At 46.5% G+C, this 25,793-nt stretch overlaps 1 protein-coding gene across 3 annotated transcripts; it reads left to right on the plus strand.

Moving 5' to 3' along the window:
• Positions 1-23,352, plus strand: Cnr2 (cannabinoid receptor 2). 3 transcript variants are annotated; one of them, XM_028759941.1, is made up of 3 exons: positions 1-338; positions 17,141-17,234; positions 21,419-23,352. In XM_028759941.1, exon 3 carries the CDS (start codon positions 21,465-21,467, stop codon positions 22,545-22,547), a length of 1,083 nt encoding a protein of 360 aa, XP_028615774.1. In that variant the 5' UTR covers positions 1-338; positions 17,141-17,234; positions 21,419-21,464; the 3' UTR covers positions 22,548-23,352. The 3 variants fall into 3 exon arrangements, with proteins under 3 accessions (XP_028615774.1, XP_028615777.1, XP_028615776.1); XM_028759944.1 differs by lacking the exon at positions 17,141-17,234; XM_028759943.1 differs by lacking the exon at positions 1-338 and having other exon boundaries at positions 17,053-17,234.
• The last annotated feature ends 2,441 nt before the right edge of the window (positions 23,353-25,793 follow it).

Below are 25,793 nucleotides of genomic sequence, written 5' to 3' on the forward strand. Positions count from 1 at the left end.
TAGACAGCATACACCCAAGCTGGATTAGAACCCAAGTTTCTGGAATCTAAGGCCTACGCCTATGCCCTCCCCTGGCCAGAGTTCCTAGGAAGAGAGAACTCAACCGCAGGGCAAGAACACTGTGGCACTGGGGACCCAGAGGGGAAGTGGTAACAGGGACGGAAGACCAGCTCTCCTCTCACTCACTCATCTGCGAAAGTGTAAAAGCAAGAAAAACCAGGCTGGAGTTGCAGCTCTCTGGACCTACATGGGGGTCCTAGCTGGGTCTCCAGATCTCAATACAAAATAGCCAGGACAGGCTCCACAAGACCCTGGGGCCCCGAGGTTGACAAATGACTGTGAGTATAACTTCCTTTGTTGTTTTACTTCAGACTCTTCATTCCAGAAAGCCTACGTTCTAACCTCAACTCTTTCCTGTTTCGCTAAGTAAGGGACAACTGTCTGAGGCAGGGGGATGGACGTCAGACTGGGAACATGGGTCACAGCGATGCTCAAGGCTGGTTCTCCTGAGACAGGATTTTCCTTGCCTTTCTCCACAGTAATAAAACCCAAAAACTTAGGTGGCTTTTTGGGGAGAGTCTATTTCTATTCATCCCTGAAACAGAAAGCCACTCTAGACCAAAGAAAATTTCCTTCCAGTCCAGCTTAGTGAGTGGGATGAGTTTATTGCTGTGGTCTGTAGGAACATAGGTGGTTTGGGCAACTGCACCATCAAAAAGCCCACCTCAGCATGGTGACAACTGCCCAAAGCTGGCGATATCACTGATGTCCCCATTAGTTGAAGGTCCACCTCCTAAGACTCTAAGCAGCGGACAGGACATGTGCAGGGGTGAAGCAGGAAGGAGGGAGTGGTTGGAATGTCAGGTCTAACGACCTCACACACGGGGATTAGTACAGGCCTGGTCTTTTGAAGGCCTCCTGTAGATGACTGAAGCTGTCATAAAGAAAGGGGCCACACAAGCCCAGGGAACAGAATTCCACGACACACAGGTCTTCTCTGCTGGTTGGGCTCTGCTCCAAGGCCCTTTCAAGGTTTCCTTTATTAGATGCTCACAACTCAACATCTGTGGTAAATGCTACCATATCACATACTCGGCAGAGGGAGGCTGCGTGCCACTCCTCTGAAGTCCCAGGGGCATCTCTTGAGAACATTGGCTTGAGAACAAGCATTCTGGCTTCCTGGCTTACTCTACAGGACCATCCATAGCAGGCAGTGGTTTGAGAAGGACCCCAGAAGACTGAGGTCTTGGGACTCACCTGGGCCATCTGAAGCCTTGTTTTATAGAAGAAGAAGAAAAAAAAAATGAGGCGCCATGAAATAATTGGCTGTAGCCAGGCGGTGGTGGCACACGCCTCTAATCCCAACACTTGGGAGGCAGAGGCAGGCAGATTTCTGAGTTCGAGGCCAGCCTGGTCTACAGAGTGAGTTCCAGGACAGCCAGGGCTACACAGAGAAACTCTCTCTCAAAAAAACAAAACAAAAAAACAACAACAAAACAAAAAAAATGATTGGCTGTCAGATACAATGGGAGGCGCTGGATCTGTGAGGCCAGGGCTCTGCTTCCTTGGAGGTCACACTCACTGAGGGAAGACAGATGTTGAGGTGAGAGTGCAGGGGCAGAGGGTCCTGTTCAATCCTAACTCTTAACACTCTAGGGCTTTGTGCAAATAACTCCACGTCTCTGGCCTTCAGCTTTTCCTTCTGGGCAGTGCAGGTCCGAGAATGCCACCCTCAGGCTTGTGGTAAGGGCTCAGCCAGGCGACACTGGTTAGGAAGAGACAGCTGCACTGGGCTCAGTGAATAGCTTTGATGGAGAATTTGGCCTTGTCCACTCTGCCCCCGCTGTGGGTTAGAAATGAGAAAAGGAGGTATCAACTCCTTCCCTAGGATAGGAATCTGCCTCAGGGGAGATGCACCATGGTCACGAAAGCCAGGACTGGACAGAAGAATGGCTAATGACAGATTCAGGAAGTCTGGGAATGCCCCATTTCTGCAGTTGCTTGTGGCTCAGGGGAGCTTGCTCCCTAATCTGTGTGGCCCTATGCGGTTCTCCACCTGTGAAGCCACCCTTCCCCTTTCCTCAGTTAAACTGCCAAATGGCTGCCTCTTCATCTAAGTTGATCTCCACGTTGTTTCTTGAGACAGTTTCTCACTAAACCCGAAGTTCACTCCGTCAGCTGATCCGGCTGGCCAGTGAGTCCCAGGATCCTCCTGGCTCCCTTCGTTGTGCTGGGATTACAGGAACACATCCATGCCAACTTTTTTCCTGTAGGTTCTGGGGACTCTAAAGAAGGTCCATGCTTGCCCAGCAAGCTTTTTTTTAAAGGCTGAGCCATGTCTTCAACCTTTCTGCTCCTGTTACTCTTACTGTGTGTTCTAAGGGTGCCTGAACCTTGTGCTGATTCTGGTGCAATCACACACAATAGAAGTCTGAGCCTTGTACTGCCAGGTCAGTAGGCACAGTCTCACAGGTCACATACGGAGCTTCGTTGATACTCTGGCACCAACAAAAGATGCGTTCGCTCCTCATGCTGGTGATTCCCTGCCAGGTTCGGCTTCACCATTTTCCTAGAGTAGCTGTAGTCCCAGATTCTTTGTCAAGACTTAAAATCTCTATCTTTAATGTTTGACTTTTAGCAATCTCCTCTGGGGAGCCTCTTCTCCCAAACTCTCCAGGGATCAGAGCTCATCCAGCTCCCCAGATACTTGAGGGGCCCCTGTCCTGGGATCTCTTTCTAGTCCAAGGCTCTCTCCCTGTGACTTCAGCTAGCAGAAGCTTTTTTTTGCTCCCACCCACCCAGGTACCAGCTCCATCTCCCTGGGCTGGATTGTCTTGAAGGTCTAGAAGAGGTATTTTTCAAACAGCTTCTGCTTATGATTGTGAAACGCCTCTAAGGCAGGAGAGACAGAAGGCTGTCTGCAGAGAGATGGACAGCGTTATTGGACAGCTAAGGAGGGCAAGGGCCAACAGTAGTGCAGACTTGCACAATGTTGTTTGGTCAAGACAGTGGGGAGTGGCGGGCGGGAGTGGAAGGCGCTAGTCTTGTGACAGATCCAAGCCAGCCTCCCTGGCTAGCTAGGTGACCTAGTATGATTCTCATCACGTCCTGAACCTGTGTGTCTTCTGCTCCACCAATGCAGCCCGTGGTTACCAGCCTGCCTCACACACATGACTGTCCGTGCCTTAAACCCATCAGTGACACTTATGCCAGACTGTACAGTTCACTGGCTCCCTTTGTGTGCCCTTCATAGTGGCTCGTGATCACTCACAATGGAAAGGTGGAAACCTGAGGCCCACTGGGACTTAAAAGCCACCTGAGCTAGTGGGCAAAGCTATTGCTCAAACCAAGATCCCTTAGGTTCTAGCCCAGAGACAGAGGAAACAGGCATGGTGTCATAGGCCTGTGATCCCAGCACCTCCAGAGGACAAGCCAGGAAGAACAGAAGTCCAAGATCATCTTGATCTGCATAGAGATCTCAAGGCTAATCAAGGCCACTTGTGAAAGAGATTATTATCTCAACGAAAACTAGCATGCCAATCTTAGCTAAGTTCTACTTTGTGGTGAGAGTAAACAGCTGGACAGTGGTAGAGCATCCCTCATAAGTGTGAAGATCCAGTCCAGGTCACTGATGTCATCATAACTGTCCCTTGTAGAATAGGTTTTTGATGCCACAGTGTGTGCAGCCTGAGAGCCCAGCCACAAGGGGATGGAAGTATACTGTGCTTTGGGCCCTGAGGGTCCAACCACAAACCCGGAAGTTTCCTCATCCCACGGCCCTCTCCACAGAACTTCCCTCCCTGGGCTGTCACTGTGACTGTCACTAGCATTGTCTTGTGCCACAATGTCCTATGGGGACATTTTTCCCCATCCCAAGACACAAACGAGGGAGCTGAGGGCTAGAGTTTAATTGCTTAGCCAAGGCCAAAGCAGAAGCCCCAGCAAAAGCAGGGCACTTGGTGCTTGCTTCCTTGGGAGTCCCTTCCTGTACCCCCGACAGAGCCTCAGAGAGGAGGAAATTGTTCTTTCTTCCATCTCCCAGGGAGAGGAAAGGCCCGCTGTGATGGTTAGTTATGATCCACTCAGGGAATGGCACTATTAGAAGGTGTGGCCCTGTTGGAGTAAGTGTGGCCTTGTTGGAGTAGGTGTGTCACTATAGGTGTGGGCTTTAAGACCCTCATCCTAGCTGCCTGGAAGTCAGTCTTCCACTAGCAGCCTTCAGATGAAGATGCAGAACTTTCAGCTCTGCCTGCACCATGCTTGCCTAGATACTTGCCATGCTCCCACCTTGATGATAATGGACTGAACCTCTGAACCTGTAAGCCAGCCCCAATTAAATGTTGTCCTTTATAAGACTTGCTTTGGCCATGGTGTCTCTTCACAACAGTAAAACCCTAAATAAGACACCCACAATGCATGCCTCCCCCAGGCAGTGAAGAACTCCAAATGCTAAAGAGGATGGACAATGGAGGTGGGTGATGTGGGTGGGAAGAGGAGGGGCCGCAGTGGAGTCAAATCCTATGGGGAGAAGAAAGGTGCTAGGATCCAATGAGGAGAGGACCTCACTCTAAAGTGATATAGGCTGGGTGTCCTCTAAGGTTTGTGGCTTCTCTTCTCTTCTTCTTCCCTATAATTTTTTCCCACTGCCAAGCGGGGCAGCCTTGCTTCTACGGTGCCCAGGGGCTCCCACTCAAAACCCTGCTGTACTGTCGTGGTGATTCCCCCAGCTCCCTAGGGGTTGTGCCCACTCAGTTCCTCTTTGAGAACCCCAGGTGCGTTCACGGTGGTGCTTCTGTCCAGATTCAATGAGTCCTTCCTGTGTCTCCCCCCATGAATGCATTGGGGTACTGGGTACATCAGTACTACAGGCAGGGGTTTGGGGACATATGGAGAACCATACATGTTTCTGGAAAACAGGTCAATGGATCTGGAAGGTGTTTTGAGATGTAGGATTGTAGTTTGCTAGGGACTTATGACAGAGGTCTGACTTGGGGACAGAAACAAGCCAGCAGCATCCCATACCCGAAAAGCAAGAAGGAAAGCTTTATAGACTAAGCTATACACAGGTAGCAAGCAGCCAACCAGAGTGCATCTGGCCTTTCTCGAAAACTATGAACATGTCAAAGTTAAGTCAAGGGACAATCTGGGTGTCAATGAAGTGACCAGAGTGGCCAGAACAAAATGCATGGCTATTTTGTTTTTTAGATAATATATAGCTCAGGCCAACCTAAAGTTCAAGATCCTGTCTGTCTTCCAAGTATGGGGATGACAGGTGTGTGCCATGTCTCTTAGCTTTGGAAAACTTATGGTTTTCTTAAGATTTATTATGAGGGCCGGAGAGATGGCTCAGTGGTTAAGAGCAGTAGCTGCTTTTCTAGAGGATATGTGTTCAATTCCCAGCAACTACATGGCATTTCAAATAGTCTATAACTCCAGTCCCAGGGAATCTGATGCCCTTTCCAGCCTCTGTGTGCATCAGGCGTGAACACAGTACACAGAGATGTGTGCAGGCAAAAACTCCATACATATAAAAAATAAATAAAATTTTGGATAAAAATGAAATATTTTCTTTTTAATGATGTGGGGTTGTGTAGTGTGCATTATGAGCTCCGGTTTCCCCAGAAGACAGACTTCCAACCCTCTGAAGGTAGAGTTACAGGCAGTTGTGAGCTGCCCAATATGGATCTTGGGAACTCTGGTCCTCGGCAAGGGTGGCAAGCGCTCTTAAACACCAAACCATCTCTCCAGCCCTAATTTTTTTAAGGTATCAGTTAGGGGCTTCAGAGCTGGCTCAGTAAGTAAAGTATTTGTTCTGAGATGAGAACTCGAGTTTGGATTCCCTGCACCCACAGACATGTCAAGTGTGGTGTCTCATGCCTGAACTCCAGTGGGAGGCTTCAGAGATGGACAGCTCATTTGCCAGCCAGTCTGTCTGAAATGTCACACTCCGGGCTCAATGGAAGACCCAGCTCAGAAAATAAGATCAAGAGTGATGGAGAAATAAACCTCAGGTCTCCACACATGTGCACACATATGCACACATATGTGTATCCACAACACAGACAGAATGAAAAATAAAATAAAGTTATAAATTCATGTGTTGGGGGCTTGCTTGGGAGGATAAGATCTCTCTCTATAGTCTAGCCTGGCTTTGAACTCACTGTATAACGCAGGCTAGCCTTAAATTCAGGTCCAACTGCCTCCGCCTCCAGAGTGCTGGATTACAGGCATATACCACCATATCCGGCTGTATATTGACTTTTGAAGCACCAAACCATGAGTAATAGGGGTCGTCACTTCTGCTATCTACAATTCTCCTGTCCGCAATAACACCTTGTGTGGGTTCATCTGGACACCTTACAAATGTTTGTTGGTTTGTTTAATTAAAGACAGATGTATTGCCGGGCGGTGGTGGCGCACGCCTTTAATCCCAGCACTTGGGAGGCAGAGGCAGGAGGATCTCTGAGTTCGAGAGTTCGAGGCTAGCCTGGTCTACAGAGTGAGTTCCAGGACAGCCAGGGCTACACACAGAGAAACCCTGTCTCGAAAAAACCAAAAAAAAAAAAAAAAAAGACAGATGTATTTATTTTATGTGTTTTGTCTATGTGTAGTGCATGCGCTATGTATGTACCAGGTGCCTGCAAAACTCAGACGAGGGTATCTGATTCTCTGGAACTGGGGTTCTGGACAGTTGTGTGCCACCATGTTGGTGCTGGGAATCAAACCCTGGTCCTTTGGAGAGCCACCATTGCTCATAACCACTGAGCCATCTCTCCAGGTTCTTTGCTGTTTTTTTTTTAATTTTTAATAACGTCTATGTGTATGTGTGTATGCATTCAAGTGCAGTTATCCAAGGAAGCTAGAGGTTCCTGATCCCTCTAAAGCTGGATAGCCTTCCAGGCAGTTATGGGCGGCCTGGTGTGTAGACTAAAACCAAACTCCTCTGCAAGAGTAGAGTACTTAACCTCTGAGCCTGGCTCCAGCCTCTGGCCTGTTTCTACCAGAGATTATTGGACACATGACCTTGCTGTAGGCAAACTTGGCTGTTAGTACTTTTCTACTACAAATTTAGGCCACATGCCTTTAATCCCAGTACTTGGGAAGCAGAGGCAGGTGGATCTCTGTGAGTTTGAGGCCAGCCTGGTCTACAGAGTGAGTTCCAGGACAACCAGCGCTATACAGAGAAACCCTGTGGGAGACTGGATGGAAGCCAGGCTATCTGTGCAGATTATGGTTTGTGTCTATTTGTGTATTTTCTCCATTTGGTTTCTTAATGATTGAGTGTATCAAAACTTTACATAGTGACAGGGAGAGTGGAGTCAGACTTGACCATCTCAGGTCTGGACTCAATGGCTTAAATCCCAGAGATATAAAAACGCACAAACCCCAGTGGGAATTGTTGAGCTTTCTCATCACTTCCTGTGGTTCATGAGAAAGGAAGTGATTTGAAGTTGAGTCTACTATTTTCTTTCTTTTTTATTTTTGAGACAAAGTCTCACTGTGTAACCTCGGCTAAGCTAGAATTTGGTATGTAGATCAGGCTGGCCCCACAAGGATCTGCCTACATCCGTGTCCTGAGCACTGTGGTTAGAAGGGTACCCCAAAACCAAAAAGAAGTACCCCAACACCTCAAGCAAATGTGCTATTTTCAATAAGAGTACCGTTTACGCTTTCTTCCTCTCCCACCCTTAACATTTGATTTAAACACTTACGTTTATGTGGTTGGAGATGTAGGGCAGTAGTAGAACGCTTGCCTAGCACACACAAAGCTTGGTTTGACTCACAGCACTGCCAAAAATAAAAGGTGTGCGGGGGGAGGGACATACATAAACAACATAAGCAGAAGTAACATAAATCTCAAATTAAATGCATTGTTTATAAAATTAAACTTTGATTTCTTTCTGCTGTGTAAGTACTATAAGGTTTGGTTTAAATTATTTTTATGGGGCTAGAGAGACAGCTCAGTGATTAAGAGTGTGTCTTGCTCTCATAAAGTACCTGAATCCAAATCCCAGCACCCACACCAGCTCTCCCTAACTACACTAAGCCTCCCTCCAGAGACCTGAGTTCAAATCCCAGCACCCACACCAGGTCACCCTAACTGCAGTAAGCCTGCCTCCAGGGAATCAGAGGACACTCTTTTCTGGCTTCTTCAGGCAACAGCACTCACAAGCACATACACACACACACACACACACACACACACACACACACACACACACGATAAATAACAAAGTAAATCTTAAAAACAACAAGCCAAGTGTGCTGGCACAGACCTTTAATTCCAGCCATCAGATCTCTGAGTTCAAGGCCAGCCTGGTCTACAGAATGAGTTCCAGGACAGCCAGAGAAAGCCTGTAAATAAATAAATAAATAAATAAATAAATAAATTCTTCTTATGCAACCCGGACTGGCCTCAAACTCCCAGCAGTCCTCCCGTTTCACCCTTCAGGGGTAGGAGGAGCATGCAGAAAGATCTGTCCTCCAGACGTTCAGCCCAACTCTCCATGACAGGACTGTCCCTGCTAGGTTTAATTCATCCATCAGCTTCTGTCCTGTGGTTCCTGGGTCCCCGACAGCTACTTTGTCACTACCAGATTCTAGCAGCCCCAAGCCCATGAGTGAGTTCTCCCGGCAGGACATGGTGTGGTTTAGCGGTGACGCCACCACCACCACCTTAAGATTGTGTCGCAAGTACCTTTCATGGCTCACAGCATCCAGAACTGATGCTACAATCATTTAAACAAATCAAAATCGAGGCTGGGTAGTGACCCCACTCTTTGAAATCTGGATGAGGCAGGAAGAGGTCCAGAGCCATCAGGGAAAACCACAGGGGATGATGAAAGTCCAGCACAAGTCGACCCTGTCCAATCCCTGAGGTGCAGAGGAACCACAGTACCAAGATCCTGTTTTCATTCCATCTTGATGTCCCCCTAGCCTTACTACCTGACTTGCCATAAAAGTTCCTTTCCTACAGAGAGCACGTTATGGACAGAGGGATGGCCACTCCAGGAGCAGGTACACAATGGCCATCTCCCACCTAGGTCTCCTCACAGTTCCATGACAAAGGTGAAGATCTTTTCCCCAGTACACGGCTTATGCACTCGGAGAGGGAGAGCCACACCAGTCAGCCCTTCCCACCTCTCCTCACCAAGTCTCTCTGGTGCTTGTTTGTTTTTTGGTTCGAGACAGGACCTCCTCTCCCTGTGTAGCTTTGGCTACTCTGCTACTTTGTAGCTGTAGACAGTTACCATCTGACCATTACAAATGAATAATTAGATTAAAACAACAACAACACAGGAGCTGGACCAGCTACTCAAATGGCTGAAGTAGAAGGATCATGAGTTCAAGGCTATCCTAGCAAGAGCTTGTCTCAAAATTAAAAAAATTAAAAATTTAAAAGACTAAAGGCTGGATTGGCCAGGTGTGATCGTGCATGCCTTTAATCCCAGTACTCAGGAGACAGAGGCAGGAGGATCACTGTGAGCTACAGCCCAGCCCAGTCTATGCTGTCCTAGCCACACAGTGAGTGCATCTCAAAAGAAAAAAAAAGGGGGTGCTGGGGACATGATTTAAGTGGTACAGTGCTTACCTGGCACGCAGGAAGCCTCGGCTGCAGCCACCAGGACCACAAGAAAAAATATGATACAAATTTGAATAACAGCGGCAAAAAAGGGGAGCGGGGGTGTCAACACACACAAAGCCCCTTGTGCCTGTGGCGAAGGAAACTCACTGTCTTCATAGACTTGAGCCACAGCCTGTTCAGCAAGCCGAGCCCAGGCAAAAGAGATATTTTTTTTTTTTTTTTGGCTGGAGAGACAACTCAGCAGTCAAGACTGAGTACTGCTGTTGCAAAGGACCTGAGTTTGAGTCCCAGAACCACCTGCTGCTGCTGGCTAGGCATTGCCTGCAACTCCATCCAGCCCCAGGGTCCCCTCCCTCTGTCTTCCTTCCTCACCCTTCTCTCCTGCCTTCAGCCCCTTCCCTCACTAGGTTAAAGGCACAGCAAAGATGACTTTGTGGTCTGCATTCCCTGTCAACTGTCAGAGAACTTGAGCCAGGCACTGTGGCAAGTACAGCATCCTGTAGAGAGATGGTCACACCTAACCTCACAGGTGACATAAGGACTCCTTCTACTCCCTTTCTTCCTTAACATTGTCTCAGGCTCCTGTGAGCTGGGATTACAGGCTAGTGTCTATACGTCTAACTAGAAGTAGCACGTACTTTTAGCTGGTTATGTTTCTATTAATGTATGTGTGTGGACCGATGTGAGCATGTGCATGTAAGAGCAGCTGACCCCAGGGGGCAGAGATGTTGACTCCCCAAAGTCCTTAGATGACTGTTTAAGGTTTAGGGACACACACCTTCCCTCGAACACCTTATCAACGAGTCAAGCCTGATTCCAAGGAAATGTAAAGCTAGCTTATAATAATAGTGAAGTTCAGAAAAGGATAGTATGCCTCTCAAGGCCAGAGAACTGAGAAACAAATCTTTTTTTTTTCCCCTTCTCTTCTCCTTCTTGCTCCGGTCCTGCTCACTCTGGGCCCTGCTCGCTCTGGCCCAAAGTACATTATAGCTGTCTTCAGACACCCATATGAGGGCATCAGATCTCATTACAGATGGTTGTGAGCCACCATGTGATTGCTGGGATTTGAACTCATGACCTCCTGAAGAGCAGTCGGTGCTCTTAACCATTGAGTCATCTCACCAGCCCTGAGAAACAAATCTTAACAAGAAAACAAAACCTAAAGCAGGGTAGTAGAGCATGCCTGTAATCCCAGCACTCGGGAGGCAGTGGCAGGTGGTATCTCTCTGAGTTCAAGGCCAGCCTGGTCTACAGAGCTAGTTCCAGGACAGCCAGAGCTACACAGAGAAACCATGTCTTGGAAAACAAACAAACAAAACAGATTCTAGCCATTCTTTGCCTTTGACCATTGAGGCTTTTATTGGCCGTGAAAACCTCACTTTGCCCAGGATGTTGTGACCCTTGGGTTCAAAGATTGCCCTTCTCCTTCTTGGAAGTGTTGGTTGCTTCAGGCTAGGAAGGTAGGAAGGCAGAGAGCTGGTTGCATTTATAGACTTTGCCACGGACCACCCCAGTTGAGTAAGGGAGTCCCTGGGCTGAGGGTCCTCAAAGGCTAGGTGGGTAAGGATTCAGTGGTGACAAACAGAAACAAACACAGAGGCAGTTTGAATCTGAGTGTATTTGGCAGCTCTCGAGCAAGGGTTCCTATACATAGAACACAACAAATATTACAGCTCCTAGGAGATGGGTACAGGAAAGCAATCATCATTATCATTTGGCACAGTAAAGCACAAGAATCATCCAAGCATATCAATTCTGAAAAGATATATGCAATAAATCACAAACAGAACAGGTAACGTCATTATTATTTGGCACAATAGCAATCATTCAAGTGTTGTCACTCTGAAGGGATGTATTCAGTGGCAGTCATCCAAGGCTAGTGGCAGCTCTCCAAGAGCAGGTTAATACATCTTTATGATCAACTATTATTTAACATCTAATACCTGATTTTTTTTTATAAATCTTCAACACACAAATTTAAACTATTTTAATTCTTTTTATTTAAGGCTTTCTTTACTATATACCAAAGTCCTCCTCCGATGACACACATGTAACCATATGAAATTTTATTGTTGGGAAAGTTTTTATCTATCATAATACTATTATGTAACTTTGTAACTGATTATAAAGTAAAGCATAGGTTTCACCAGAGGCAAGGTCATGTGAGTGACCCCATCTCAAGGGATGGTTTTTTATCCATTTTTCTTTGCTTAAGATCTTGGCATAGGCTATCAGGAACATGTCAGAAATAAGAAAAGGAATAAAAGAAAATAAAACAGATAAGTTGACATGAGAACTACAGCTCAATGTTTTATTCCGGGCAAGAGTTCCACAACCGGTCCCAGGAGGCCTCCTTCTTTTGAAGTTTTTGCCTCAGTCTGTGGAACTTGTCACACAGATACTTCTGGGGTTGGTGTGGCAAGACCTCAGTTTATCCTTTAGCTTGGGGCCAGGGGAGGGCCCTGAATTGCTATTAAGATCCTCCCCTTTTTTTCTTTTTAAAGACTTACTCTTATGTAACCAGACCAGCCAAAAACTCACTATGTAGCGAAGGATGATTTTGGATTTTTTTTGTTTTTTTGTTTTTTTTGTTTTGTTTTTTGAGACAGGGTTTCTCTGTGTAGCCCTGGCTGTCCTGGGTCTCACTCTGTAGACCAGGCTGGCCTCGAACTCAGAAATCCACCTGCCTCTGCCTCCCAAGTACTGGGATTAAAGGCGTGTGCCACCACTGCCCGGATGATTCTGGATTTTTTTTAATCTGCCTACCTCTCTCAAATATTGGGATCACAGGTGTGTGTGTGTGTGTGTCTGTGTGTGTGTATGTATGTGTCTGTGTGTGTGTTTGTATGTGTGTGTCTGTGTTTGTGTGCTATGTGCCAGGTTTATACAGTGCTAGGACGAAACCCAAGGCTTTGAAAATGCTATGCAAGCACTCTACAAGTTGAGCTGTGTTCCCAACGCTTCTGGTAACTTCTTTGAGATTTATTTTGTGTGTGTATGGTATCCTGTATGTATGTCTGTGCATATTGTGTGTATGCAGTGATCCAGAAGAGGATATTGGATTCTCTGGAAATGGAGTTCCTGACAGTTGGTAGCTGACATATAGGTGCTAGGAATCAAAACCAGATCTTCCAGTAGAGCAGCCGGTGCTCTAACCACTAAGTTCTCCAGCCCCTGCCCTTTCTGGTTGTTTTAGCCTCTGAAGTGAGCAGCTTGAGGATTGCTTGCTATATCTTGAACACTAATGGTAACACAAGTGTTTGAAAGGTGTTTGTTTGTTTGTTTGTTCATTACTTTTATTCCGTGTTTATGAATGTTTTGCCTGTATTATATGTGTGTGCATCATGGGTATGCCTGGTGCCATCAGAGGCCAGAAGAGGGAATCTGACCCTCTGGAAACAGAATTACAGAGAGTGGTGAGCTCTTACATGAGTATTTGGAATCGAACCTGGGTCCTCTGGAAGTGCAACAAGTGCTCTGAACCACTGAGCCAACCCAGGTGTGGTGCACATCTGTAATCTCAACACTTGAGAAATAGAAGCAGGAGGATCTGTAGTTCAAGGATGTTCTTAGTTACAGTAGATTTGAATCAAGCCTGGGCTACATAAGACTTTGTTGTTATAACAATTAATTAACAACAACAAAGCCATCTTGAATTGTCTCTTTCAGAATCAGCCTCCCCTCCCCCAACAGCCCAGCGCTCTTCTCTGCTCTAACACCACCACATTGCCTCATATTTCTGTGCACAAATTTCTCCGTCTATAAATGGATAAAACAGTGTCACATACCTTTGGTGCCTATGCTGACATTTAAACAAGGCAACGTGTAGCCAGGAGTGGTGTTTAATCCCAGTACTTGGGAGGCAAAGGCAGGTGGATCTCTGTGAGTTCAAGGCCAGCCTGATCTACGTAGCAAGTTCCAGGACAGCCAGGCCTACATAATAGAAAGACCCTATCTCAAAATAAACAAACAAACAATGTGTAGGGCATAGTTCAATAGCAAAATGTTGTCATGGTCCTTTTTGGGTGACCGTTCTGGGTCCAGAGAATAAATGGCTTCTCACAGAACTGGAGCCAAAGCCAAGGTTGAAACTCTGACCACGCTGGGACCCTTTGTTTTGCATCACATTGGCGCTGTCTCCTGTCTCTCAGGCAGCCATGCTTCTGCTTGGGCTTTTGCTGTCACTGTGATTGTCTCTTTGTACGTTTGTGTGTAGTTGTAGAGGTCAGAGGTCAGCCTTGGAAGTCTGGCTAGGGTGATGAATGGTAAATAGAAACTAGGCTTGCCATGAATTGAGCTGAACCATGCAGAATCCTATGACAACTAAGAGCTGCTAGAGAAAGGAGCCCCAGTGGAGACTGTGCACGGCAGCTCCATACATTACAAATTTCTTCCTAACATAGACGGGAGCTGAATACACTAAGTATTAGTGGACTGAAGGTTTGAGTAGGTACCTCAGTGGTAGAGCCCTTCTCTAACTCACACATATAATACATATATATATGAATATATAGTAGACTAATATTAATATATAGATACTAATATTAGACTAATATATTACTACTAATAATATATAATAGTATGATATATAACTAATATTATAGGCTTATATATATTAGACTTATATATACATACGCATATACATGTACAGTACACACAAACATACTCACACATTCAGTACGTTGGGATCCAGAGACCTTTGGAAACACCACCATCAACCTGCCTTCTTTAAAGATAAGAAAAGAAAAACCCAGAAGGAAAAGACTTAGTGATAAGACAGGAACTAGAACACAGCCCCTGGCCCGCCATTCCCATTCCCAGGCAAAAGCAACCAGGCTGCTGGGCAACAGCTCAGCGGAAGAGCATTCCCTTGGTTTGTCAAAATGTTCTGGACGCCAGCACAAACACACACAAAAAAATTAATTCAGCCATTTTGGAGGCATCAAAAAAAAGTTTCCCACGGTGGGTGCTAAAGTCAGGCTTCCTTCCAGTCCCCTCCTCGGGTAGAGCAGCAGAGGCCATCTCTTCTGTGACCCTCTTTCACTTCACACTTTCACTTCACGTGAAAACAAAACCCTGAAAACATGCCACACCTTTTCCTGAAAGTTTCCAGACCCATGTTCCTTCCCCAGTAAGTCAGGTTGAGCCAGGGTCCCAGCTACAGCCTCAGACATCCACCTGCAGGGACACACTGCCAGGGACCGGAGTTCCTGGGCTAGGCATTTCCTGGAGGTGTGAAAACCAGGGCTGGTTGGCTCTCTTTTGTCCTAACATCTGTTCAACATCAGATTATCGCAAGTTCTATGTCATGTTCTCGCACACACATGTGGCTGTGAAGGTTTGGAAGCACACAGACCGGTTGATAAGAAAGATAAATTACCAGGCCTGACTCAGGCTACATAGCAAGACATGTGTTTCCAAAATCTAAATGTTAGGGTCCAAAAATCCAAAACAACCCAAGCAGTCACAGAGTGCAGAAAAGCAAGATCTTTATTTGAATTAGACAGCCAGGCAACAGCACAGACTCGGGAGCTGACTGCATCTTCAAACGTTCCTCTTAGTAAGAATTTAAACAGATGAAAAAATGCATTGTATCCAGGCCGCCACCGATTAATCAGGGCCAGAGAATAGTCCCAGGAGCTGATCTGCCACCCAAGCCAGAATACTACAGAGTTTGTAAGCCTGAAATCCACAATCATCCGTGCCAACTTACCCCACCAATCAGGATTTAGGGATAGGGGACTTCCTTAGGAACATGCCTTTGTGGTACACCTATCCTGCTCCCATTGGTTGGGGTATTCAGTGGTAGCAGGGTAACTTGCCTAACATTCATGCCTTAACTTGCCAAGTAGGGTGTCAGTTACCCAGGCAGCTCTTGGATATTTAAACTTCATTTGACCCTTATTCAAAGTAGAATGTCTTCTATTTGGTTCCTTCTTACACAAAAACAACAACAACAACAACAAAATAGGAGGATGAGAAGTTCAAGGATAGCTTTGACCACATTCTGAGTTCCAGAATAGCCTGGACTAGATGTAGCCCTTTCTGAGAACGGACATGGTTCTGTGGTCAAAAGGGCTTGGTACACAAGCCTAATGACCTGACTTCAGTTCTCCAGCCCCACAGGAGGTGTGTGGTGGCATCTGAGCATCTCTGCTCACACATATGGTAATAATAAGTAATAAAGCCGGGCGGTGGTGGCGCACGCCTTTAATCCCAGCACTTGGGAGGCAGAGGCAGGTGGATTTCTGAGTTCGAGGCCAGCCTGGTCTATAGAGTGAGTTCCAGGACAGCCAGGGCTACACAGAGAAACCCTGTCTCAAAAAACCAAAAAAAAAAAAAAAAATAATAAGTAATAAATAAGTAAAATTTAAAGCTAAAAATACTAGGGACAATAATAATAAAATAAAACATGAATCCTTTCTCCTGAAAATATATATAGGCATTAGGTTTATATAGTTAGTTGGTTAGGGCAGGCAGGTGTGGTTGCATATGCTTTAATCTCAGCATTGGAGGACTAAAGGAAGCAGAGGCAGGCAGATCTCTGAGTTCAAGCCTAGCCAGGTCTGCAGAGTGAGTTCCTGGACAGCCAGGGCTACACAGAGAAGCCTTGTCTCAGAAAACCAGATAGATAGACAGATAGTTAGATGGACATGTAGATAGATAGATAGATAGATAGATAGATAGATAGATAGATAGATAGATAGATAGACAGAGATAGTAAAAATAGTTTAAAAACATTTATTCAGATTTATTTTTATGTGTATAAGTGTTTTGCTTTCATGTTTGTCTATGTATCATGTGTATGCCTAGTGTTTGTGGCGGTCAGAAGAAGGCATTGATACCCTAGAACTGGAACTAAAGACACCTGTGAGCTGCTATTTGGGTTCTGGGAATCAAACTTGGGTTCCCTGCAAGAATGGCCAGTGCTGTTACTCTCTAAGCTATCTCTACCAGCTCCACGCATGTCGGGTGTGTGTGTGTGTGTGTGTGTGTGTACTATCAATTGTTTCTGAGACATAGTCTTACTATGTAGCTGACCAGGAACTTGCCACATAGAACAGGCTGTCCTCAGACTCATAGAGTCTGCCTCTGCTTCCCAAGTGCTAAGATTAAAGGTGTGTGCCACCATAGCAAGTGCTAAGATTAAAGGTGTGTGCCACCATAGCAAGCTGGATAGATCTTATACACATTTTGAAAGGATCAAAAAGAACTTGCTAGTTCCCAGTTTCAAAAACTAGAATGAATGTCTCTGGTGCACTTGGCCTCCCTAAGAATGGGTGGGTATTGTTATTGTCACTTCACCAGTGAGAAGAGGGACTTGCCCAAAGTCACGTGACGGGCGACAGCGACAGATCCAGAGCAGCTACTTGTACATCAAACACATCCTTGCCCTAGAAATAGGTCTTCTAGAAGGCAGCCATGTGACTTCCAGAGGGTATCTCTATCTGCGTGTAGACAGGGAGCCGGGCTTCCTGTTGCTGTGTGCATCCTGTTGTTCTCTTGTTAGGATGTCCATTAAATGCATGCGTTTCCTTTCCTTACTCTGGACAGTAACAGTCGTCTGCAGCCACGCTGTGCCAAGTGAGGAGAGGCATAGGCACCAGCCATTGCCACCCAGCAAACATCTCTGCTGACTCTGAACGGGGTAAGGCATTCCCTTACAGCTAGTTAGTTAGTTAGTTAGTTTGTTTGTTTGTTTGTTTGTTTGAGACAGAGTTTTGCTATGTTGTCTAAGCTGGCCTTGAACTCATTATGTTACTCAACATTAAAGTTACAGCAGCCCCAGCCTCAGAACTCACTAGATCCTCAAACACACAGCAGTCTGGCCTCAGCCTCCTGAGTGATAGGATCACAGGTATGTGCCACCATGCCTGGCAATCCCTACCAGAACATACATTTATTTATGTATTTATTTATTTATGTAACTTTTTAAAATTATTTATTTTTTAAAATTTTTAAAATTTTATTTTATTTTTTACTTACTTATCATTAGTGTGTGTGGAAGAGGTATTTGCGGATATGGGTGCAGGTATCAGATGTCGTGTGTCCTGCTCTGCTGATACCTAACTTACTCCTTTGTAACAAGGTCTCTGCTGAGCCCAGAGCTAGGCGGGCAGCCTGCAAACTCCAGTGATCCTTCTGTCTGCTCCAGACAGTGCTGAAGTTATGGGTGTGTGTGTGGCCAGTCCCAGTGTTTTATGTGAGTGCTGGGAAGTAACTCAGGTCCTTAAGGGTGTCTTGTCCACTCCGCCATCTCCCCAGCCAGCACACTTGCAAAGTTGAATTCTTATATTATAGTGTTGTATGGATGAAACCAAATTATGGCTGGGAGTAATATTTTTAAATTGTATTACAGTTTGATTTACGTATTTTGTGTGCATGTGTGTATGTATGCATGTGAGTATGCGTGTCACAGCCGGCTTCTGGAGGCCAGAGGACAACTTGCTTTGTTAACTCTGTCCTTCCATCTTTATGTGGGTCCAGCGGTTCCAACTCAGATTGTCTGGCAGGCACCTTTACCAACTAATCTGTCTCTCCAGCTCCAGGAGCAATAGTTTGTAGAAATTAAACTCTATACTCTCGGTTATTGATGCAGTTGAGGGGCAGGTAGCATGAAAACTGACCCACGCGTGGAGAGCATGCTGGGAGGCTGGTACATGGGGGACAGGCTTTGGAAGGCTCCACTGAACAGATGAAGCAAAGGCAAGTCCCAGAGGGCTATGAAGCTGGAGGAGGGCCTGGCGGTCAGAAAGCATGTTTCTCCAGGAGCAGCAGATGGCCAGCTGGGCGGGGTTTGGGGGCTCGAGGGGCTTGGGTCCATGCCTTTGTAGTACAGTGCACTTCTGTGAACCCTTTATGTTCAGACAGCCCAGTGTACTGAGTGGACAGTGGACTAGGCTGCCCCATAAACACACAACAGAAGTCCTACACGTCACTAAAATATTTTCTATGTCCACAGAGAAAAAGAAATAGGGATGGGGAAATACACACACAGACACACACACACACACACACACACACACACACACACACACAGGCACACAGTATATTCTGTTTTAAAAATAAGGAAAAATATGTCAGTGGTAAGCCTTTTGTGAATGTGCAAGGCCTTAGATTTGACTCCCGACACCACAAAGATAAATACAAAATAGAGCTCGGTGGTAGTGGCTCACATCTTTAATCCTAGCACTTGAGAGGCAGAGGCAGGTGGATGCCTATGAGTTCAAAGCCAGCCTGGTCTACATAGAGAGGCCCTCTCTCGAAGAAATAAAAACTGAACGAATAATAACCAGAAACAGAAATAGATTAAATATATACATATATCAGTTTATCAGTTCACAATGTCTGACTTCCTCTGTTCCTTCCTAGGCTGAATTTCCTCCTGCTAAAAAGATAAATGATTTTTTTTTGGTAAGGTCTCTTAGGGGACAGTTTTATGGGGGGGGGATTGACTGGTTTGTTGGGTACAGATAAAATTAGCCATGGCTGGCTTCGAATTCTATATGGACTACACGTTATTTATTTGTTCATTGATTTTTGAGACAAGGTATCCCTAGGCCATCAGGACTGGGCCTGAACTCAGTCTGTAATCCAGACAGGGCTTCTGAGTCGCTGAGACAGACCTAGTCACCAGATGTCCTCCTCATCCTTCTATGTGGGTTAATTTTGAAATAATATTTATTGCCTTTATTAATTCCCAGCACTGGGAGGCAGAAGCAGGTGGGTCTCTGAGTTCTAGGCCAGCCTGATTTACAAATCAGGCTCCAATACAGCCAGGGCTACACAGAGAAACCCTGTCTTGGGAAAACCAAAAAGCTGGGCAGTCGTGACTCATGCCCTTAATCCCAGCACTAGGAGGTAGAGGCATGAGTTTAAGGCCAGCCTGATCTACAGAGCGAGTTCCAGGATAGCCAGAGCTACATGGAGAAACCCTGTCTCAATAAAACAAAATTATATTTGTTTATTTATCCATTCATTTATTCGTGTGTGTGTGTGTGTGTGTGTGTGTGTGGTGTGTGTGTTGATGTGTTGGGAGAGATGCCATGGTATACATGTGGAAGTAAGACGACAATTTTCATTCTACCACATGAAGCCCAGGGATTGAACCCAGTGTTGGGTTGTACATCAAGAGTCTTTCTCTACCTATGGAGCTATCTCATTCACCTCTGGTATTTATGTATGTATGTATGTATGTATGTATGTATGTATGTATGTATGTATGTCCTGGAACTAGCTCAATAGACCAGGCTGGCCTTGAACTCACAGAGACCACCTGGCTCTGCCTCCAGAGTGCTGGGATCAGAGGCATGTGCCACCCCCACCTGGCCTTTCTTTTAATTCTTTATAAAGTATACCCAAGAGTTGCATAAATCTCTTGCAAATGGGAAATATATCCCTACCAGCTGACACATCTGCTAACTCTTGCTTGCTCATTCCTCATTCCTGGGCTTATGAGTTCAAAGTTCATGGCCCTCTAGACGGAATCTTCCCACATTATCTGTTTAGAAAATTTGCCTTTTAAGAGAGATGTTTAATTTGCTTTCTTGTGAAGTTTAATAGTGCTTCATACAATATTCACTTGTTCTAAGTTTTTTCTTCCATATTCAGGACATGCTTATACTTTTTTTTTTTCTTTTTTGGTTTTTCGAGACAGGGTTTCTCTGTGTAGCTCTGGCTGTCCTGGAACTCACTTTGTAGACCAGGCTGGCCTCAAACTCAGAAATCTGCCTTCCTCTGCCTCCCAAGTGCTGGGATTAAAGGTGTGCCCCACCACTGCCCGGCTATGCTTACACTAAAAAATGATTCATTATGTGATATTTAAATTAATGAGACTTCTATATCTTATCTAGTACAGTTATTTTTTTAAGACAGGGTTTCACATAGCCAAAGATGACTTTGAACTTATACCCCTGCCTTCACCACCTCCTAAGTGCTGTGTCTGAGCTACGTTCCCTACGGGGGTATAAAAAGCTTTGGTTTTGAGACAGCTTTTCCCCATGTAGCCCAGGCTAACCGTCAACTCACAGAGATCTGCATACGTCAGCCTGTCGAGTGCTGGGATTAAAAGCATGCACCACTACACTCCATAAAATATTTATCTTTGAGGTGAAGCCAAAGTATTGTCTCCCATCCCCAAACAGTTACCAAAGCTGGAAGAATACAAAAATCAAAATGAGATATAAGCCAGGTTTGGTGGCACATACCAGTCTGGAATCCCAGCTGCTTTGAAACCTGAAATAGGAGGATCTTGAATCCAAAGCTACCTGTGAGACCATGTGTCAAAAGCAAAAGGGAATGGGACCAGCAAGATGGCCTTAGTGGGTGGAAGTGAGCAGGCGGGAGACCTGAAGACCTGAGTTTGATTCCCAGAACCCATGATAGACGGAGAGAACTGACCTCCACACATACTCTGTGGCACACTCATGCCTGCACATACACATCACATGTGAGCACACATGTGCATACACACGTGCCAGAAACAATAATAATAATAATGATAATAATAATAAGTAAAAGAAAAACAATATCCCTACATCTCAGTTCTGCTTCTAGGTTTTGTTCTCTTAGGTGTTGGCCCTAAGAATTCCCCTTGGTTTCAAAAGGAAGTTTCAGGATTTGTCTCTTTAGAAAACAAAAGACCAAAAAATCTTGCAGGTCACTTCTGCTTGTTTGGAAACAAAAAGACCTGACTTGAAGAAAAAAGCTAAATGCTTGACAGCAAAGTATAAATGGATGTTTCCGGCACCTGGGTAAATGCTTGATTAGTGTCACCTCTCAAGTGACATCGTCACTGCTAACATTCAAGGATTCTTTTCTCCTTATCCATAGCCCAGTCTTCTGCAACAGCTCCAGTAGAAGACACCAAAGCCTGTCCATGGCGGGATGCCGGGAGATGGAGATGACCAACGGCTCCAAGGGTGGTTTGGAGTTCAACCCTATGAAGGAGTACATGATCCTGAGCACTGCGCAGCAGATAGCCGTGGCGGTTCTGTGTACCCTGATGGGGCTGCTGAGCGCCCTGGAGAACATGGCGGTGCTCTATCTTATTCTGTCCTCCCATCGGCTCCGCCGGAAGCCCTCGTACCTACTCATCAGCAGCTTAGCTGGAGCTGACTTCCTGGCCAGCGTGATCTTTGCCTGCAACTTTGTCATCTTCCATGTCTTCCATGGTGTCGACTCCAAGGCTGTCTTCCTGCTGAAGATCGGCAGTGTGACCATGACCTTCACAGCCTCTGTGGGCAGCCTGCTGCTGACTGCTGTTGACCGATACTTATGTCTGTGCTACCCGCCAACCTACAAAGCTCTAGTCACCCGTGGGAGGGCACTGGTGGCCCTTTGTGTCATGTGGGTCCTCTCGGCATTGATCTCTTACCTGCCGCTCATGGGGTGGACTTGTTGTCCTAGTCCCTGCTCTGAGCTTTTCCCTCTGATCCCCAACGACTACCTACTGGGCTGGCTTCTATTCATTGCCATCCTCTTTTCTGGCATCATCTATACCTATGGGTATGTCCTCTGGAAAGCCCACCAGCATGTAGCCAGCTTGGCCGAGCACCAGGACAGGCAGGTGCCTGGGATATCTCGGATGCGACTAGATGTGAGGTTAGCCAAGACTCTGGGCCTGGTCCTGGCTGTGCTGCTCGTATGCTGGTTTCCTGCACTGGCTCTCATGGGCCACAGCCTGGTCACTACACTGAGTGACCGGGTCAAGGAGGCCTTCGCCTTCTGTTCCATGCTGTGCCTTGTTAACTCTATGGTCAATCCTATCATTTACGCCCTTCGGAGTGGAGAGATCCGCTCTGCTGCGCAGCACTGCCTGATAGGCTGGAAGAAGTATCTACAGGGCCGTGGATCTGAGGGGAAAGAAGAACCCCCAAGGTCCTCAGTTACTGAGACAGAGGCTGATGTGAAAACCACCACGGGGCCAGGATCCAGAACTCCAGGCTGCTCCAATTGCTGATACCACCCGTCTTTCTATTGGAAACAGCCCAAGTCAGAAGTCAGTTCACTTCCTCAAGGGGAGAGGGATCTTAGACCCTGAGTCTTTCTGAAGCCAGCTCTAGGCTACTGGAAACAGAACCCCTTTTTGCTAAGGAGTGCTGGTTTCATGAGGAAGGTGGCCTGGTCATGCCTACCTTATACAGTCTGTGGAGAGGGGCCTGTAAGAATGGCAGGCTCTGTTCACATCAAATCAGAAAACCCTCCTGACTCCAAAGACCTAGAGGCCAGAGGAGCCTCCAGAGATGATAATAAAGGACTCAGGAGATCTGTGAAGACAAGGGACCTGTTCTCCTGGAGTCTAGAGTACCCTAGCTGTGGGACCACTGCCCACAACTTCATAGATGTTCGTGTCTTCCGTGGTGAGGATTCTAGACTGTCCTGCTGAAGACTGCTGGAGAGACCAGCTACTTCTGGTTCGTCGGTTGGGACTCTGTGGCTCCGGAGCTATGTGAGGCTCCATCTTCAGGCCACCCTTGCCCCTTGAGGGTCAGGAATTATGATGTGCTGAGGACTAAGGACATTTACTCACCTCCTTCAGACAAAGTCAGGGTCAGCTCAGGGTATCCTGTTGAGAAAGGACCCTCCTGACATCCTGATAAGCCTTGAAAGTCATTATGACCTTGTGTCCTTAGGGACCCAGAGGAAGCTGGGTTCCCTGGAGGTACAGTCTTCAGAGAACTGTCTTCCTTGTGACATTTTGCTGTGTCTCACATAGCAGTATCCCAGTCTAGTCTAGTTCCAGTAAAAACAAACAAACAAACTAAGATATTCACAAAGGTTCTTTGGGTCCTAGATTGTTCCTAGTGATGCTTAACTCAGCCCCCCTTGCCTTTTCCACACTCTGGTCCTGAAGGATAAACAGAAGGAGTTGGGAGGGAAGACTTCCTGCTTCTGACTAGGTATCCTTGGTCCACAGCCTTACTCTGTGTCTCTGGGTACCTGCATTTTACCTACAGTAAAGGCTGCATTCCCAACAGATGGAGATTCGAGCCGCTGCTGGTGGTAGGAGGGGTAGGTAGTAAAAGGATTTCTACAGTGCAGCTTGTATGGATCACAGCAGGCCAAGATGGTTCCACGAGGGAGAGTTTATTAAGAGAGTGGGGGGGGGGGAGAGAGAGAGAAGAGTAGAGGATAGGGCCGGCCATGACCACGTGGAGAGAGGGGGAAGAGAAGGGGGGAGGGGAGAGGACAACCTGCAGGTGCTCAGGGTTGAGGAGCAAGAGAGAGAGGAGGGGCCAAGCAGCCCCTTTTATAGTGGGCAGGGTTACCTGCCTGTTGCCAGGTAACTGTGGGGTGGAGCGTACCTGGCTGTTGCCAGGTGACTGTGGAGGTGGAGTTTAACAGATTACTAACAGGTAGCACTGGGGACCACAGACACAGTGAAAGGAAAACTCTTAAACACTTAATACTTTTGCTTTTAGTAGATCCACCCAGCAGACAAGACTTCCCCATTACCCAGAGGAACTAACAAGGTGGTTTCCAGTGCAAAGAAAAATCAGCCTCCCTAATAAAACAGGGCAGTCCACTCCACTAGAAACCCTCTCATATGCCTCTGCAAGAGGACATTTTGTTTTCTCTATGAAGGTCAAGTGAAGGGCACGGTGTCTCATTTTATTCTTCCCAAGACAAGTTCTGTATATCGAAAGCCACTGCAAATTCTAATTGCTATTTGGGAGGATCAGGGGAAGAGGTTGATTTGTCTGTGTTTAGTGTTTTAGACCATATTTCAACATAAACTTGAGAAGGAAGAAACAGAAAATACACCGTGTTTCCTTATTACTCCCCAAAGGAGGAAGTACTTGGTTCCGTCAACATAAACTGATTTCTCCAAGGTGCCAGACGGAGTAGGTGGGGATATGGTTTGCACAGCTGTGAACCCCAGCAACCACCTCAGTTGCTTCTGTGATCTTGGGCAAACCCCGCCCTTTGCCTTGCTTTGGTTTCCTCCCCGGTAAATTGGGAATGGTAGGAAAGATCCCATCAAGGGGCATTAAAACCTCTTATTGCTCTAACATGCTGTGGCTGTCTCTGCAACCACGAGACGGTTGTGCCATATGGATCATGTGACTTCTGGCCCGCCTACTTCCGGCAGCTGTGGACACATACCTATATCATCGGGTGTGTACTAACTGTAGAGGAATTAGGCAACTGGCCAAATGAGTTTTATAGATTTTTCAAGGGCAGGAGGATCTCTTGGCTCTCAATTTTCTGATCCTACATGCCTCCGTGGTCCCCTGTGTGGGGGTCAGTCATGTGTATTTAGTGATTCCGGATCAAGCCTCAGGCCTTCCAGTACACCAAGCAAGGGCTCTACCCTGAACTACCCCACAGCTCCTGAGTCAGGTTTTCTTCAGTTAGATGCTAAGCACTCTGACAGACCCTCAAGGTTTTTGGGGTGCAGCTCAGTCAGTAGAGTGCTTCATTTGCATGAGTTCTCTGGGTTCAAAGGTCAGTACTGTAAAACCAGGAATGGCAGTGCTACTCCGACCTGTAATCTCAGCACTCTTGAGGTAGAAGCCAGAGGATCAGGAATGCAAAGTTACTGTGGCTGTAAGTTTGAAGCCAGCCTGAGCTAGTTGAGATCCCTCCCCCATCTCAAAATAAATTTAAGTTACAATTTTAAGTTAAATTAAAATGTTTAAGTGCCTCAGAGTTCTCAAAGCTAAGTTCAACGGACAAAAGATAGGCCAAAATAATCACGTTTGCCCTTAGTCCTTCAGCAGCCATTTCTCTCCCTCTGCATAAAGCTCCTTCTTATCTTGTTATTTCTAAATCTCTTAAATCACTCTCCAATCTGCTAAGCTCCACCTGCCGGAGGATGAATGTAAAGCACAGAGAACCCACGGCTCCTAAATAGTCACTAAATAAAACGATCTGGTTTCAGCCTTCCCCTGAGGATTGGTGCAAAAACGTGGACTTCTCCCAGTTTTCCCCACCCACTGGATCTTTCCCACTTGCGGGAACCCGGCCATTAAATCCTTCGGGGAGTCTACGGAATTTAGATTCGATATTCAACAGATCAGAGCCGGCAACGCCTCCTTAAGTCTTTCTCCCTTTCAATGACAGAGGGCGCTCCGGAGCCAGCACCTCAGACGGCCTGCGGGACCGCAAGCCTGACCCCGCCCCCTTCCCCTTCCAAGCCAATCGTTACTCTGAGAGGCGGGGCTACTCGCCGGAGCCTGCGTATTAAGAGGGGGGCGGTGCG

Source organism: Grammomys surdaster, unplaced genomic scaffold, assembly GCF_004785775.1.
Source record: "Grammomys surdaster isolate TR1022 unplaced genomic scaffold, NIH_TR_1.0 126313, whole genome shotgun sequence".
In the NCBI taxonomy this organism is placed as follows: Eukaryota; Metazoa; Chordata; class Mammalia; order Rodentia; family Muridae; genus Grammomys; species Grammomys surdaster.